Source organism: Lepidochelys olivacea (genome assembly GCF_965140295.1).
Source record: "Lepidochelys olivacea isolate rLepOli2 genome assembly, chromosome: 14".
NCBI classification, from domain to species: Eukaryota; Metazoa; Chordata; order Testudines; family Cheloniidae; genus Lepidochelys; species Lepidochelys olivacea.
The window spans coordinates 2,463,710-2,478,268 of record NC_140424.1 but is presented as its reverse complement, the minus strand read 5'-3'; the positions used below and the strand labels follow the sequence as shown (position 1 = coordinate 2,478,268).

The 14,559-nt window shown below is 42.8% G+C and overlaps 1 protein-coding gene across 2 annotated transcripts in view; it reads right to left on the bottom strand.

Annotated features, from left to right (window-relative positions):
* The window catches only part of RPTOR (regulatory associated protein of MTOR complex 1), a 304,649-nt gene that overhangs the window by 150,815 nt on the left and 139,275 nt on the right, over positions 1-14,559 (bottom strand). For both annotated transcript variants that reach the window (XM_084646962.1, XM_084646963.1), the window contains exon 6: positions 11,681-11,856. In XM_084646962.1, coding sequence (XP_084503088.1) covers positions 11,681-11,856 — 176 coding nt within the window. The remainder of the gene's footprint in view (positions 1-11,680; positions 11,857-14,559) is intronic.

The following is a 14,559-nucleotide window of genomic DNA, read 5'->3' as shown; positions in this document are numbered from 1 at the left end:
TGACAGCAAAGGATGCTAGGACTCAAATCTTGGGTTCTATTCCAGGTTCTAGAGGAAGTATGTGCTAGTGATCCTAGATCCTTCTGCACTCATTTTCCTCAAAGCTTGACCTCTTCTACACCATCCCCTCCAGCCTGCACTTCCCAGTCCTGTCTCTCCGCCCCAGCTCCTCCTTCAAGTCTCCCTTTCCAGTTCCTCCTCGTTATCCCAGTCTGTCAGGATTTCCACACACACATCCCGCCTCCAGGAGCTTCATCCAGTCCAAGTCTTCTGCCCAACTCCCAGTTCCAGACTCTTCACCCCAGCTCTACTCCCTCCACCAAGGCACATGCCAACCTCCCCATCCCCAACTCTGACTACTGTCCCTCTGCAATCAAGTCAGGTTGCTTTCTCTTCCTCACTGCCTGGATATCAGCAAGTGGAACAGTACAGAGGAGACAATCTCCTGGCTCCCAGTGACTGTGCCCAGCACCAGGAGCAGCAATTGCAGGAAAATTCCTGCTCAGCCCCTGCATCCCTGTGCTAGAACATGCTTAAGAGCACAGAGAATCTTCAGAGTGTTCAGCTGCCAAACTAACAAGTCTCTACTGAGCATGTGCAAACAAAGATTTTTCAAATGTTTATAACTTGTCCAAATTTGGGCAAATTTTCACAGGAACAGCAAAAGGTACATCCCTGACACTGGGGTACCCATCACAGTGCATGGCCTTGCTCTACAGCTCAGATGCACTAAAACGTCTCAATAAAAGTGCTGTAAGAATTATTTTTAACACAGGCAAAACAATGTACTTTCCTCTAATCTTATTCTCATAAACAGCTAACACATTTTGCTGAAACGTTCCAACAAAATTCATCCTGAGGCAGACACCCAAAAAGGGTATTTCAGCTCAAATGGTTAAGTTTGGCACAGTTATATGCAACTGAAGACCGGGTCTTATATTGGGAAGCGTTAGGCAGTTTACTCTAGGGCGTGCTACAGCTCCGATTATAATTAAGATACAAACCAGTTCTTTTCAACATAATTGGTTACAATAAGATCTGTCTTTGAAAATCCGCCTTTCCCAGTTTAGTAAGGGGAACATCCATGTTCTTGTACAAAGTCACTGCTTTAAGAGCCAATTTATAAACCTCATGAAACTTTCAAAGGCCCTCTGACGTAAACACTCCTTTTTCTTTCCTCCTTCCATATGTAAGGGATCTCTCTTTGTTCATACAAGTTGAAGAGTTTGTAAGAGAGAAGGCAATTTCTTGTAATTTGAAAGAAAGCAGGAGATTATCTGGCTCTGTGTTTACATTCTTAAATGGAAGAAAAAAAATTTTTCAAGAGCTGAACCAATTACAGAGAAGTTTGCTGGCACTGGGAGCAGTTTGGTGCAATGTGAGTGTTATTTTGGATGTTTTAAATTTGTTGTCTTCAGTTTTTTCACAATCCAGAGAAGGGAATGTGTTTTACAGGAGCCTCGTAGCTTTTCAGTTTAAAACCCCAATGTAACAAAGGGGCTGGCCTTGTGGAGCTAGCTTTTTCTTTAAAAAAAAACCCACTCGTTTCTTTTTTTGCTGCATTGCTGACTGTACAAGGTGCAGCTCCAACAACTGACATTTGTGATTGTACATCTGAAAAAACTCACTGCAGCTGGGTCCTACAGGCTGGCAGCCTGCACTGCAGTTCCCCACAAACTATTCACCAATCTTTTAAGAGAGATTAACCACCACTATCCATTTCCTCTCGTATAAGTTTTGTGCCAAAACTGTTGCCCTAAATTGAAGCAAGGCAATCAATACTGTTGTACTGGTAATACCCAGGACCATGGCAAGTGAATCTGTCAAATGGTTTTCACCAGTTATTTCCTAGATTTCTCCCTCTGCCCCTCAAATACCAGTGGGACTATCTCACCAATCCAATCTGCTTCTCTCCCCCCCCCCTTCCATCTCCCCCTCCTTTTTAAAAAGGATCTGTTTTAAAAACACTGCCTATTGGTTAGTGCTGGGCACTGCAGCCCAAGAGCCCAGTTTTGAATCCTAGTATTCCCTGTCCTGGCCAGCTAGACTGGGAGTACTCCTGGGAAAGTATCCCCCTCCCCACAATCCACTAATGAGTGGCATTAGTGGAGTTTCTTCAGAAAACAGAAATCCAACCTTCGGTATGAAAATGTCAGTTTCTACAGGCAGCACTTCAGAGATTTAATCGGCTTCATTTTGCTGCTTGCACACAATGGGATAGCAAAGTGAGTAGGGGGACGCGTCACAGTACTGATACCCATCAGCCTTTGCTGGTGAGCGAATGGAGCAAATCCAACAAAAACAATCCTATATGATGCCAAGGAATTCAAGAGCCCATAGCAGGGTACTGGGGGGGAGATTCACTAGGTTAACAATGCTAAGTGCCTTTGCTAACTTGCCAGTTATAGTCCCTTCAGCATCAAGAACAGCGGTAGAATGGAAAAGGGCTTGACTCTGCAGTGGGACACAAGTGGAGGAGCAGCAGACATGTAAAAGAGGCTTTCACTCTGCAGCAAGCTGAAAATGGGTCACACAGATGCTTGAAAATGCTTTCTGCGGGTGCTGAATAGTCATCAGAACCCATTATCAGCCCCTATAGATTTAAGAACACTTTAAAGGAAACTGTCAGATTTAAATTCATATAAATAAGTTTCCTTACTTGTATTACTAAAAACTCATTACTTTATTAAACACGGATTTTTTTTTTTTTTTTTTTATGTAGGCAAGTTGTTTAGTTTGTTTCAGCTTGGTCAAGGCAAATAAGTTAGTCTATTTCCTATATATTTAGTCAGTGCTTAATCAATTTCACTTCAGATTCTCATTCAATGAATGGCACAAGGGCTGCATATTTCAGGATGTTTGTTTAAAACACTTTTTTTTTATTTTTATCGTTTTGCTGAATTTTAATCACAGAAACATTACATACACACAGATCCTTGTGTCCTGTTAGGCCCATTCAAAAGCTTGATTGCCACTGGTTCTTTCCATCTGATTAGAGGGAAAGAAAGGCGTTTTAAAAGTTTACTATCACTACTTGATTTGTAAAGAATTCTCTATTCTGTGTTACAACTGCAGTATCTTCATGACCAACTTTTAGCAGAGATGAAGGCTAAGTGATGATTCAGGATTTAATACCAAAGCACAGAAGGTTCTATTGCCCATATTATTAATGGGTTTTCATGTGGCCATGTGACAAGTGCTGACATTTAAATATGAGTACTTCAGCCTAGTGCAAGTTTAAACAGACCTCTTAACTCTTGTGACAAGCAGAATATGCAGCGGATGGCTCTCTTGTGAGGAAGAACATATTAAGAAACGGTGGGACCTCACCTAGAGAATGATTTGCTGGCAACAGCAAAGGGACAGCATGGCTACGCTTGCCATAAGGAAGCAAAAATAAAACACACAAAATTAACAGGTTTCAGAGTAACAGCCGTGTTAGTCTGTATTCGCAAAAAGAAAAGGAGTACTCGTGGCACCTTAGAGACTAACCAATTTATTTGAGCATAAGCTTTCGTGAGCTACAGCTCACTTCATCCGATGTGCCACAAGTACTCCTTTTCTTTTTACAAAATTAACAGTACGTCATGCTGTAAGAGAATAGGAGTACATGTGGCACCTTAGAGACTAACAAATTTATTTGAGCATAAGCTTTTGTGAGCTACAGCTCACTTCATTGGATGCTGTAGCTCATGAAAGCTTATGCTCAAATAAATCTGTAGGTCTCTAAGGTGCCACAAGTACTCCTTTTCTTTTTGCGAATACAGACTAACATGGCTGCTACTCTGAAACCTGAAAGAGAATAGTTACGGTTGTCTATTTACAAGGCAAAGCACGTTTCACATTATACTTACATATTTGCAAACAACAAAGCAACATCAAAAAGGGCATTTAAAATACTTTTTTTAAAGCAAAACATTTCAAAGACCATGGAGCCAACGTACAAAAATAAGTACAGAAATAAACCAAAACCGTTTTCAATTCACATATCAAACATATTCACTGCAGGCACCAAAAAGAGAAAGCAACAGAAGTGACGGGCTAGTTTCACAAAACAGGAGGAGGTGGTGTGTTGATTCCTTTATACCTAGTAGTCCAGGGGCACTCAGCTGGGATGTGAGAGATTCAGGTTAAAGTCGTCACTGTGGAGCAGAAACCTGAACTCAGGTCTTCCCCATCCTCAAGTGAGTGACCTAGCCACCAGACTAGCGGCTGTTTTGGGGTGGGTCTCTCTCTCCAGCTCTCCTGTTAAAGCTGTTACATGGGATGTGTCAGATCCAAGTTCAAGTCCTTGCTCTAATGAACACTTAATTATTTATACAAAGTGTAAGTACCCTAACCACTCACTATAAGCCATTCTCGCTCGCTCCCTCTCTGGCCCAATGACTATTCAACAGGTGAGACTGAGAAAGATCCATGCCAGAATACCCAGTAACTTCAGGGCACTTCCCAGGAGGGATAGAGATCTGGTATCCCTGCTCCAGAGCAGGGATTTGAACCCACATCCTAAGTGATTTCCCTAACCTCTGAGCTACTCGGGGACAGCAGCCCCATTACCTCATCCTCCAGAGGTTTTGTGAATCTAGCCTAATTTTTTTTTTTTTTTTTTTTGGGCTGAAACTATTTGAGCGAATAGCTTTGGTTGACCCAAAACTTCATTTTTTGGCAAATAAACTATTTGTCAGAAAAATCTTACCCAGCTCTACTCCAAAGGTAATTTAATCTGACACTGATGGACCAAGATACGCACATGTGAGAAGGTCCAGCTGGAAGAGTTACAAGCTATTTTATTTACAAGAATACTGGGGGCTCTTTTCAGTGTGAATTCTATTCAGACCAAGGAAGTTATCTGGGAAGTGAATGATGCTGGAGAAAGTCAGATTCTGATTAACTTTGTTATTATTAATTATTATTATTGCTTATTCTGAAAATGCTTTGGAAGTTGATCGGAATATTCAGGCCTGAATGCTCTTTTGTAATCTTCTCTTCTATTCTGCATCAATCTTACCCCCAAATTTACAGGCACCACTTTTGTTTCAGACCCCACTATGACAACTGCATACATTCCTTCTCTGGGCTGAAGGGTGAGGGAAGAAGGCAAAGAGACAGAGAGGAGATGAAAGAGAGGATTAAGAGTGGCTGTGCAACTATATAAACCATCTATGCAGGACATTCATAGTGGCAATGGCAACATAAACTAAGTCAGGCAAATCTCTCCACAGTATGAAAGGACTTTTTGTTAATTAGGATGCAGAAGGGATAATGAAGTACTGACTCCTGAAATCCAGTAAGCCCTTGCAGTGGGGTTGCATATGAGTGCTAGGGCTGTTGGTGTGGATTTGTTTTTAAGAACACACGGTAACAGATAAAAACTGGATTGACCTAGTGTGAACTTAGTTTAACACTTGTAATCATGAAAGAGCCAATTCTTCCCCAAAGCACACCTTGCTTCTCTTTCAGCGCTTCTGAGAAAGGACGAGCTGGTGAGTAAGATTACTGTATTGTTCTGCCTACAGTGTGCTCACTTTCTGGACCACTCAAGATGGGTTCAGCAAACCCATGCGCACACTGTAGAGAAAGTGGCTTGTGCGCATCATTTAAATGGTGCACCACTACTGGTCCAAAAACATTTCCTGTCATGTCACTCCTTCATGCCCACCCCTTCATGTCTGAGCAAAACCCCCACCCTTTGTTTTCTGTTTGGAAAAGAACAGTTCATCAAGACGCACTCCTCGATTCTCACTCTCGCCATTTTCAACTCCACTATGGCACAAGAACCTTACGGCCAGTTCCTACCAAAGCTGCCCATACAATTATTTCATGAGGTCTCTCGGGATTTCACTGGATCACAGTCAGCAAGTGGGTAAAACGGCTCTGTATCAAACCCCATTTGTAAAATGGCAAAGCTACTTGTGTTAAACACAGATATCCTACCTCCTTCCATTGCTAGAAACCCCACCCCTTTTCAGTGGGCAGAGACAAAGTAAAATCATAGTATAACAAGCGGAAGCTAAGCAAACAGAGAAAACATGTCGGAAATCTGATTTAGGTCTCTGTTCAAGCAATCAGAGCAAAAATACACTTGTGAAAAGAACTTTAATTTAAAAATCAGCCCGTGCAGACTAACAGACCAAACTTCATAATCTTCATGGATCAAGGCCTTACCTTTTCCATTCACCTACCCGCTGCTCCCTCCCCACTGCAACCACATTCAACACAAGCTAACTGTTCAGAACTCTCCACACAGCTTGGAGAAATTGAGCCTTCAAGAATGTGTTTTGCACACCATGAAATACACTTGCAGCTGCAGTCCCCAAAGTATTCTCTGAACTACAGAAATATGCCCCCAATGACATGCTGTTTGAAACAATGAATATTGAAACTAAATTTAAATATTGTTATTGTTTGTTTGCTACACTGTATTGACTCAGGCTTTCATACTCATCCCTGTATTATTTGCTAACTTCTCATACACTAGATGTTGTCAAAACAAATTTGAATCATATACAAATTATTACGGTTGTGGCACAAAGAGCCAGCATTCCAAGGAAAAGACCGATGCATTGTCTAACTCATGCTATTATAACATGTTTTCTAACATGCTGGGGGTGACACCATGATGCCAGAAGTACCGTCTTTCGGAGGATATAAAAACAAGGCCCTTACCACTTGTAGTCATTAAAAGACCCTGTGACATGTTCACTTTCATTAAAAGACCCTGTGACATGTTCAGCTCTAGTGCCCTGCCAAATTTGGGAAGTTACACTGTCTCCTTAAATAATGCTTGCACTTTCCATCCTACATAGTGTTTACTTTCGGTCCTAAACTGTTGGGTACTTGTTGTTTGAATTGTTAATGATCATAAACATATTTCAGCGGTGGGTGAAGTGGTTCCTATATATAGTATGTAGTGCATTTTGGGATGGCAGAAGCCACAGAAACAACCATAAGACGATATATTGTTAGGTAGGGGAAACTTCTTGATAACAAAACATGGTGCTTTCAAATGGATCTGAGCATGTTGCTTTCAAAATGCTCCGGAAGTCCAGCCAGCTCAGGGAAAGGAGGGATGGTTGTGCCTCTGGAGGGCAGTCCTCTCCTGATATATTGGCACAGTATGCACCAGACTGGGCCCCAAAGCACTTGCAACTGAAAATCTGATGCATTTTTGCAGCCCTATTGGATTCCATTAGAGGAGAAGATCCAAGTTTGCCCTCAGGTATGTTTTATCCTGCGCACACCCCTATTCAGGTAACATGCACCTCACTCTGTAGCTTTCACACACACACACACACACACACACACACACACACAAGTTACATAGGAAGTCATGCTGAACAATTATTATTTGAATGCTCAGAAGTACTATAGGAAGCTACAAGCAGGGAAAAAGCCACACTGGAGTGGATTTGTAGGTTATATTTCTTGATAAGTCATGGAAATCATTTGGAGCCCTGGTGCATAAAGACATTAAGGTACAGTAAGCAGCAATTTCTCTTCCCACACTAACCAATAAAAAAGGAAAAACTGTAAACTTTTTACCCCAAATTTATTTTCCTGAATTACATTAATAACTCAAGTGTACTAAGAGCTCCCAGATGACTAAATCGGCAAATAGTCTCAGTTCTTGCCTATGTAAGTGTATGTGCTGGAACTGGCTGAATGGTTTTCTAAAGGCTCAGAATGAAAGGCTCCATACAAAAGACCATTATCTTTTATGTACCCTTCCCATATCCTCTATACACATTAAAGCTTTAAGACACTGCTTTAATGTCTCTTCCAAATACAAGATTTCCAAATGTACTGACCTGCAGAATCACAAATCTTTTAACAACAAACTTCTCTGCGGAATATGGAGCATATCCTCCTTTGAATACACATGCAATGAAGTAGGGTGTTTCCTAACTTCTAGGTTCTTTACTTTGCAATGTTAATAATGTTCTTTTAATGTAGGTTTTTGTAGGTTTTATACAGAGTGTGCCAATACCACTCAACTATAATACAGGAATCAATGTATTTCTGAGGGTACAGGGTTTGGCATCAATGAATATGAATTTTTACAGTCAAATTTCTATGCCTCACTTCAAAGTGGTATAATCCAAACCGCCTTCTCCCGATGTGCGGTGTCCTATTGCTCAGGACAGCAATTATCTGTTAATAGCAATACCATTTTAAAATATTTCTTTGGAACTGTATTTTTCTGTTCACAATCTGTAGCTTCTCTCTGGGTTTCCTTATATATGGAGAGAGGCTGACTTTTCACAACATAACATTCTTTTTCACCTTTAGGGAGAAATATATATACAGGTAACATTTGAATTTGACAGTGGGAGACCAGGTCCAGGATGGCAGTATCCACGGGATTTCAGTATCTGGGCAGGTAAAGTACTGAGGCTTCTAGACAGCCCAGTCATCCAATCTGCAAGCACCTTGTCAATCACCGGGCTAGGGGCACTTCTGCCCCCTCTTCTGATCTCACTAAGTCACACCCTTGAGAGTTCAGCTTCTTGCCTTCCCATGTCCTGGGGTGAAAACCTGTGGTTCTCCCATTTAGACTGGAACCCCAACTCTAGTATCCTGTGTCGCAACTCAACAGACGCAACTGGACTTGGCACCCTAAAGTCTTTCCTTCAGAAGCTGTGGCCAGTGGTTAATACAGTGACCTTTGGTAAAGTTTCATCTTACCAAAAGGAACAAAGCAGAGCATAAGTCAAAGGATTTTAAAACAATAAAAGGCCTATATGCACGTGTATCTTACCTAGAGGCTTGCCATCTCTTGGCAGACACACTAGGAAGGTCCATCTTTTCTCCAGAGCCCTGGCCTCTGGGGTCTTTGTCTGTGAGACCTACTTCTCATCTGCAGCTCCCAACAATGCCCTCACCCTACCTTGAGAATGTTATGTTTGTCTCCCCAAGAAGCTCTTAGTCTTGCTTCTCGGGCTTTGGGTGCTCCTGTATTGACCAGCTGTGATCTTACCCCTTGACACCCTGTTGAGCTCAACAGGGTTTGGAGATGGGACTTCAAAGTGGATGGGTCTAGTATTGTACCTCACGTGGGTAAATGAGTGGCAGTCTGAAGTTAAATCTGAATTAAACCCTTATAGTAATACAGTACCCCTCCTTACAACAGGAAAACCAGACAAAGAAAGTGCTTTACTTGTTACACAGTAGCCCCAAATCCACCACACACTTCCTGCTGCCTGGGCTAAGCCATTACAGTGGAATCTCTAGGGAACAGTTTTCCTACCACCCTAGCAAATAAGCCTGAGAATGTCAGCCATTCGCAAAAGGAAGGTGAGCAGCAGGCTCTTCAGTAACAAAAAATAAACTGTGACTCCACAATGATGCAAGTGTGAAGAAAATACCTGGGCCCCACATGGATCAAATCAGGGCCACATGTGACAAGGGCGCTATCAACTGTTTTCTAGACAAAATGCTTTCATCTGAATCACAGAATATCAGGGTTGGAAGGGACCTCAGGAGGTCATCTAGTCCACCCCCTGCTCAAAGCAGGACCAATCTCCAACTAAATCATCCCAGCCAGGGCTTTGTCAAGCTGACCTTAAAAACTTCTAAGGAAGGAGATTCCACCACCTCCATAGGTAACGCATTCCAGTGTTTCACCACGCTCCTAGTGAAAAAGTTTTTCCTAATATCCAACCTAGACCTCCCCCACTGCGACTTGAGACCATTACTCCTTGTTCTGTCAGCTGCTACCACTGAGAACAGTCTAGATCCATCCTCTTTGGAACCCCCTTTCAGGTAGTTGAAAACAGCTATCAAATCCCCACTCATTCTTCTCTTCCGCAGATTAAACAATCCCAGTTCCCGCAGCCTCTCCTCATAAGTCATGTGTTCCAGTCCCCGACTCATTTTTGTTGCCCTCCGCTGGACTCTTTCCAATTTTTCCACATCCTTCTTGTAGTGTGGGGCCCAAAACTGGACACAGTACTCCAGATGAGGCCTCACCAATGTCGAATAGAGGGGAACAAGCACGTCCCTCCAGCTGCTGGTAATGCCCCTACTTATACATCCCAAAATGTCATTAGCCTTCTTGGCAACAAGGGCACACTGTTGACTCATATCCAGCTCATCGTCCACTGTAACCCCTAGGCCCTTTTCTGCAGAACTGCTGCCTAGCTGTTCAGTCCCTAGTCTGTAGCAGTGCATGGGATTCTGCCATCCTAAGTGCAGGGCTCTGCACTTGTCCTTGTTGAACCTCATCAGATTTCTTTTGGCCCAATCCTCTAATTTGTCTAGGTCCCTCTGTATCTATCCCTACTCTCCAGCGTATCTACCACTCCTCCCAGTTTAGTGTCATCTGCAAACTTGGCAGTCCATGCTATCGTCCAGATCATTAATGAAGATATTGAATAAAACTGGCCCCAGGACCGACCCTTGGGGCACTCCACTTAATACCGGCTGCCAACTACACATGGAGCCATTGATCACTACCCGTTGACCCCGACAATCTAGCCAGTTTTCTATCCACCTTATAGTCCATTCATCCAGCCCATACTTCTTTAACTTGCTGACAAGGATACTGCGGGAGACCGTATCAAAAGCTTTGCTGAAGTCAAGGAATAACACATCCACTGCTTTCCCCTCATCCACAGAGCCAATTATCTCATCATAGAAGGCAATTAGGTTAGCCAGGCATGACTTGCCCTTGGTGAATCCATGCTGACCATTCCTGATCACTTTCCTCTCCTCTAAGTGCTTCAGAATTGATTCCTTGAGGACCTGCTCCATGATTTTTCCAGGGACTGAGGTGAGGCTGACGATACAGAACAGCACAGTGATGATACAGAACAGCTAGAAGCCTAATTCCATTAGTAGGTTAAGGACTAATATCAAAACCAAAGATCAAAGCAGAACATACTAAAGACCAGTCCTCCTAACTATACGTTTATTTCAACTCAATTCATCAAAGGGCATTGGGCTTTTCATTCTGGGGCTGCAACTGGAATCTTAACGGAGAATCAAGGAAATGAGCTTTGGTGGTCTCCTTCTGTTCTTTGGTGGGTACCGAGTTTGGTGGGTATCTGTGGATTAATTCACCAGAACATTCAGCACTCACAGGACACTGAGCATGGTCTCTATCACAGAAGTTCCCCACGCGGTGCATTTGTCCAGTGCAGATGTCTTCTTTGTTCCCCCACACCATCTCTCTACTGTTATGCAAGAACTTTGCTCTTGTACAGTTGGACCAACTTTCGTAGCTCTCTGCCTCTTCAACTTTCTATGTCATTTCAAAACATCCTTCTTGTTTTTAACTCTTAATTTCTTTCACCGTAGTATTTACCGCAACCCTACAACATTTGGGATACAGTTTGTGTGAAAGATAACTTACAAGTTAAAGTTGCATTGTGCTGTAAGGTATTTCTGCTCTGCGAAAAAGCAGATACCTTTAAGTTCCAGTAGAGTAAATCCCTTAATCTGAGCAAACCCAAGTATCGAGCTGGAATCTAAAATGTAATAAACAGAAGATAAGAATATTTTCACCTTCTTGGCTTTGACTAATAAGATGCTGTCCCAGGCGTGCTCTTCAAATCCCTGTAATTCAGTACGGCAGAGGAACTTTAGTGTGGATAAAGTATCTGGATCAACAAGTCGTTCAATTCAACAGACAAGCGTTGCAGACCATGCTTTTCCCCCACATAACAGGTGAGACACTTACCACCTCAGAGCAATTTTGATTGGTGTAGTAAGGCATGATGTGAAAAGGTCAGCCGGCAGGTCAGGGATCATAGGTAGCAACTCGTTGGCTTCACATGCTGCCAGCTGAATGCAATTCTTCATTGACGGGGGCAAAGGCATCTGAGCAAGTGGATGATTAGGGTTAATTGCAGCAACCTTGATGAGAGATCAAAAGAAAAAGGCATCAGTCAGAGGACTTAACCATCCAGAAAAATAAATCTGAAAACAAGCCGCTAAGAATTGCCAAGGCTGAATGCATCACCATATTCAGCAAGGATTAAACTAGTAATGGCACTGGTACAGCTACGTCAGGAGTGAACAGTTCCAGTGTACATTTGCAGCCCGTGTCATTTGTAGTATTTCAGTACAGTATTTAGTAACACAACCAGCAACTTGGGACACAGAGATTAAACTGTCGACCACTTCTTCACAGGATTCTTAATCCACAAGATTCTGCCACCTTTGAATCAAGCATTGTAGAAATAAGTCTTGCGAGCTATTGTGCTACCCGAGAAAAAAGTTTAACAAAAAATATCTTTTTTGCAGCCTACTCTCACCAACTACAAAGTGGTGAAATAGCTTCGAACTGAAAGGAGGAAAGGCAACTGACTGATTTAGATGGAGCTCAGAGTCATGAGGGCTGAGTATCTACTGCTACAGTCCCCAGTACTCCCCACACTGCTTCCATGAGAACTCTTACTTCTGAACAGAGGCCACACTGAAGGGATGTGGAGAGTATTGCCTAAGGAAAGGAGAAATGCAAAAGACAATTGCCTAAATTAAAAGGGGAAACGTCTGCTCTCTTATGGGGTGAATGAGAGACAGGGGAGTGTGTGTGTGTGGTCAGCAAAGGTACTAGTAGGTGCAGCTTGCAAGTCAATATTAGAGAAAGGGCAGGGGACAGACAGGAGGAGGACAGGCGGCGGTCTCTCCCCAGCATTGACCAGAAATACCCATGAGTTGCAACTTCTGTCCAGAGCAGTGAACATCAGTCACCAGAGCAACTGTATTACAGCAAGTCTTTTCTGCAACAACCAGATGAGCTAAACCAATGTCAGCATGCCAGGCTGCTCTAAACAAGAAATTAGTTCCTAGGTCTACAGCGACAACCTTGCTAAAACTGATGATTGGTTTGGGAACAATCAGCCATCAAATCTGAGTCACAAAGAGACTGGCCGAGTTAACAGATGTGTCGGGGCTGTCTTCACACTAGCTGTGCGCTGGCAGAATACATTAAGCCAACAGCATTCCTGCGGCAGCAGCCAGGGAATAGGATTGCATACATGCTGTTCAGTTCCCCCACTCCAGGACCTTTGTGGGAATCAGTTTTTAAAGAAGTGAAGGGTAAGCAGCAGAGCAGGATGCCATATGAGCATGTGCAGGGTTTGGGTAAGAGTAGGACAAAGCCTGGTGTGAAGGCGTTAATAGGTCTGGTCTACACTGATGGGCTGCGTGCCGAAGGTTGCCGACCCCTCGTCTACACTGAAGCGCTGCAGTGCTGCCAGAGCGTTTCAAGTATAGACAGTCGAGCTGTATCATTTACCTTCAGTTTGTCTGTCCAGACATCATCTTGTAAAATGGAAATACTGAGCACCAGTAATTCCAGGTGTGTTTTTAGAATTACCATGGCACTAGCAATTAAGAGTGTGTGCTATGGGAGATTTTTAAGAGACCTGATTATATGGAAAGCGTAGGTACTCCTTCCAGTGTCTTTTTTAAACAGGTAGCGACACAAACACTAGCTTGTGTGTGTCTACAACACCCTTTCAAACATCCAGAATTCTGGACCCAAATGTGCTTGAGGCTTCTTGAGTGAACAGGACTGGAAAATTGCCCTATCAATAAGGCTACGATTATGTCATGGAGGTCACGAATCCGTGACTTCCAGAGACCTCCCTGACATTTTCTGCCCTGGGGCTGGAGCTGTCAGCAGGCAGTGAGCCCCCAGCAGCTCCTAGCCACTGGGCAGCAGGGGGACCCGCAGCTTCCAGCCCCTGCAAGCAGTGGGGGGATATTTTTACTAAAAATATCACAGACAGGTCACGGGCTTCTGTGAATTTTTGTTTATTGTCCGTGACCTGTCTGTGATTTTTACTAAAAATATCAGTGACAAAATCTGAGCCTTACCTATCAACAACTTGAACTAAAAACAAAAATGAAGTAGGGCCCTTCTAAAAGTGATCCATCCAGATCTGCTATCCTAATCACCAAAGACAAATGGCTTCTGCAGGATTTCACTTTTTTCACACTAAGTTAGGCAATACGCTAGCCTTTTGCAACACTTCTATACCAAAGTTTATAATCTTGTTTAAATCAACAAGTGTAAATCAGTTTGGTGGTCTCAGCAGAGCCCTTTGTGAAGGTACATCTGTGTTACACACCCGCTACACAGTTCAGTACAACTTTCCACCTCTGCTGCAGAGAAGCATAGAAAAGATGCATTAGGAAAGTTGTGGAGGGGTTTCAGATGTGTTGTTTCTTTTTTGTTTTAAATTTAATCTTAGGAGCTGCTACATCATTCATACGAGTTTCTTGCCTTTATCCCAAATGGCTGCCACCTCCCATTGTTCTCAATTGGATGGGCTACCCTCAGCTAAGAGGGATGTCATCTCCCTACATCCTAAATGGAGCTGAACCAATCCTCAAACCAATCCCAGGACCTCTGATCATATTTACTGCACTTCTCTAATAACCTAAACTTTATCTTTTAAATATCTCCTGTTATAACTAATTTTTAAAAACAGATATTTGAAATAACTACAGGAAGGGATTTGGGGGTAGTGGACAGGATGGAGGAGGTTTGCCCTTTATAGATTTATAAATACAGAGAATCCAAAGAGCTTTAGCGATGATAATTAA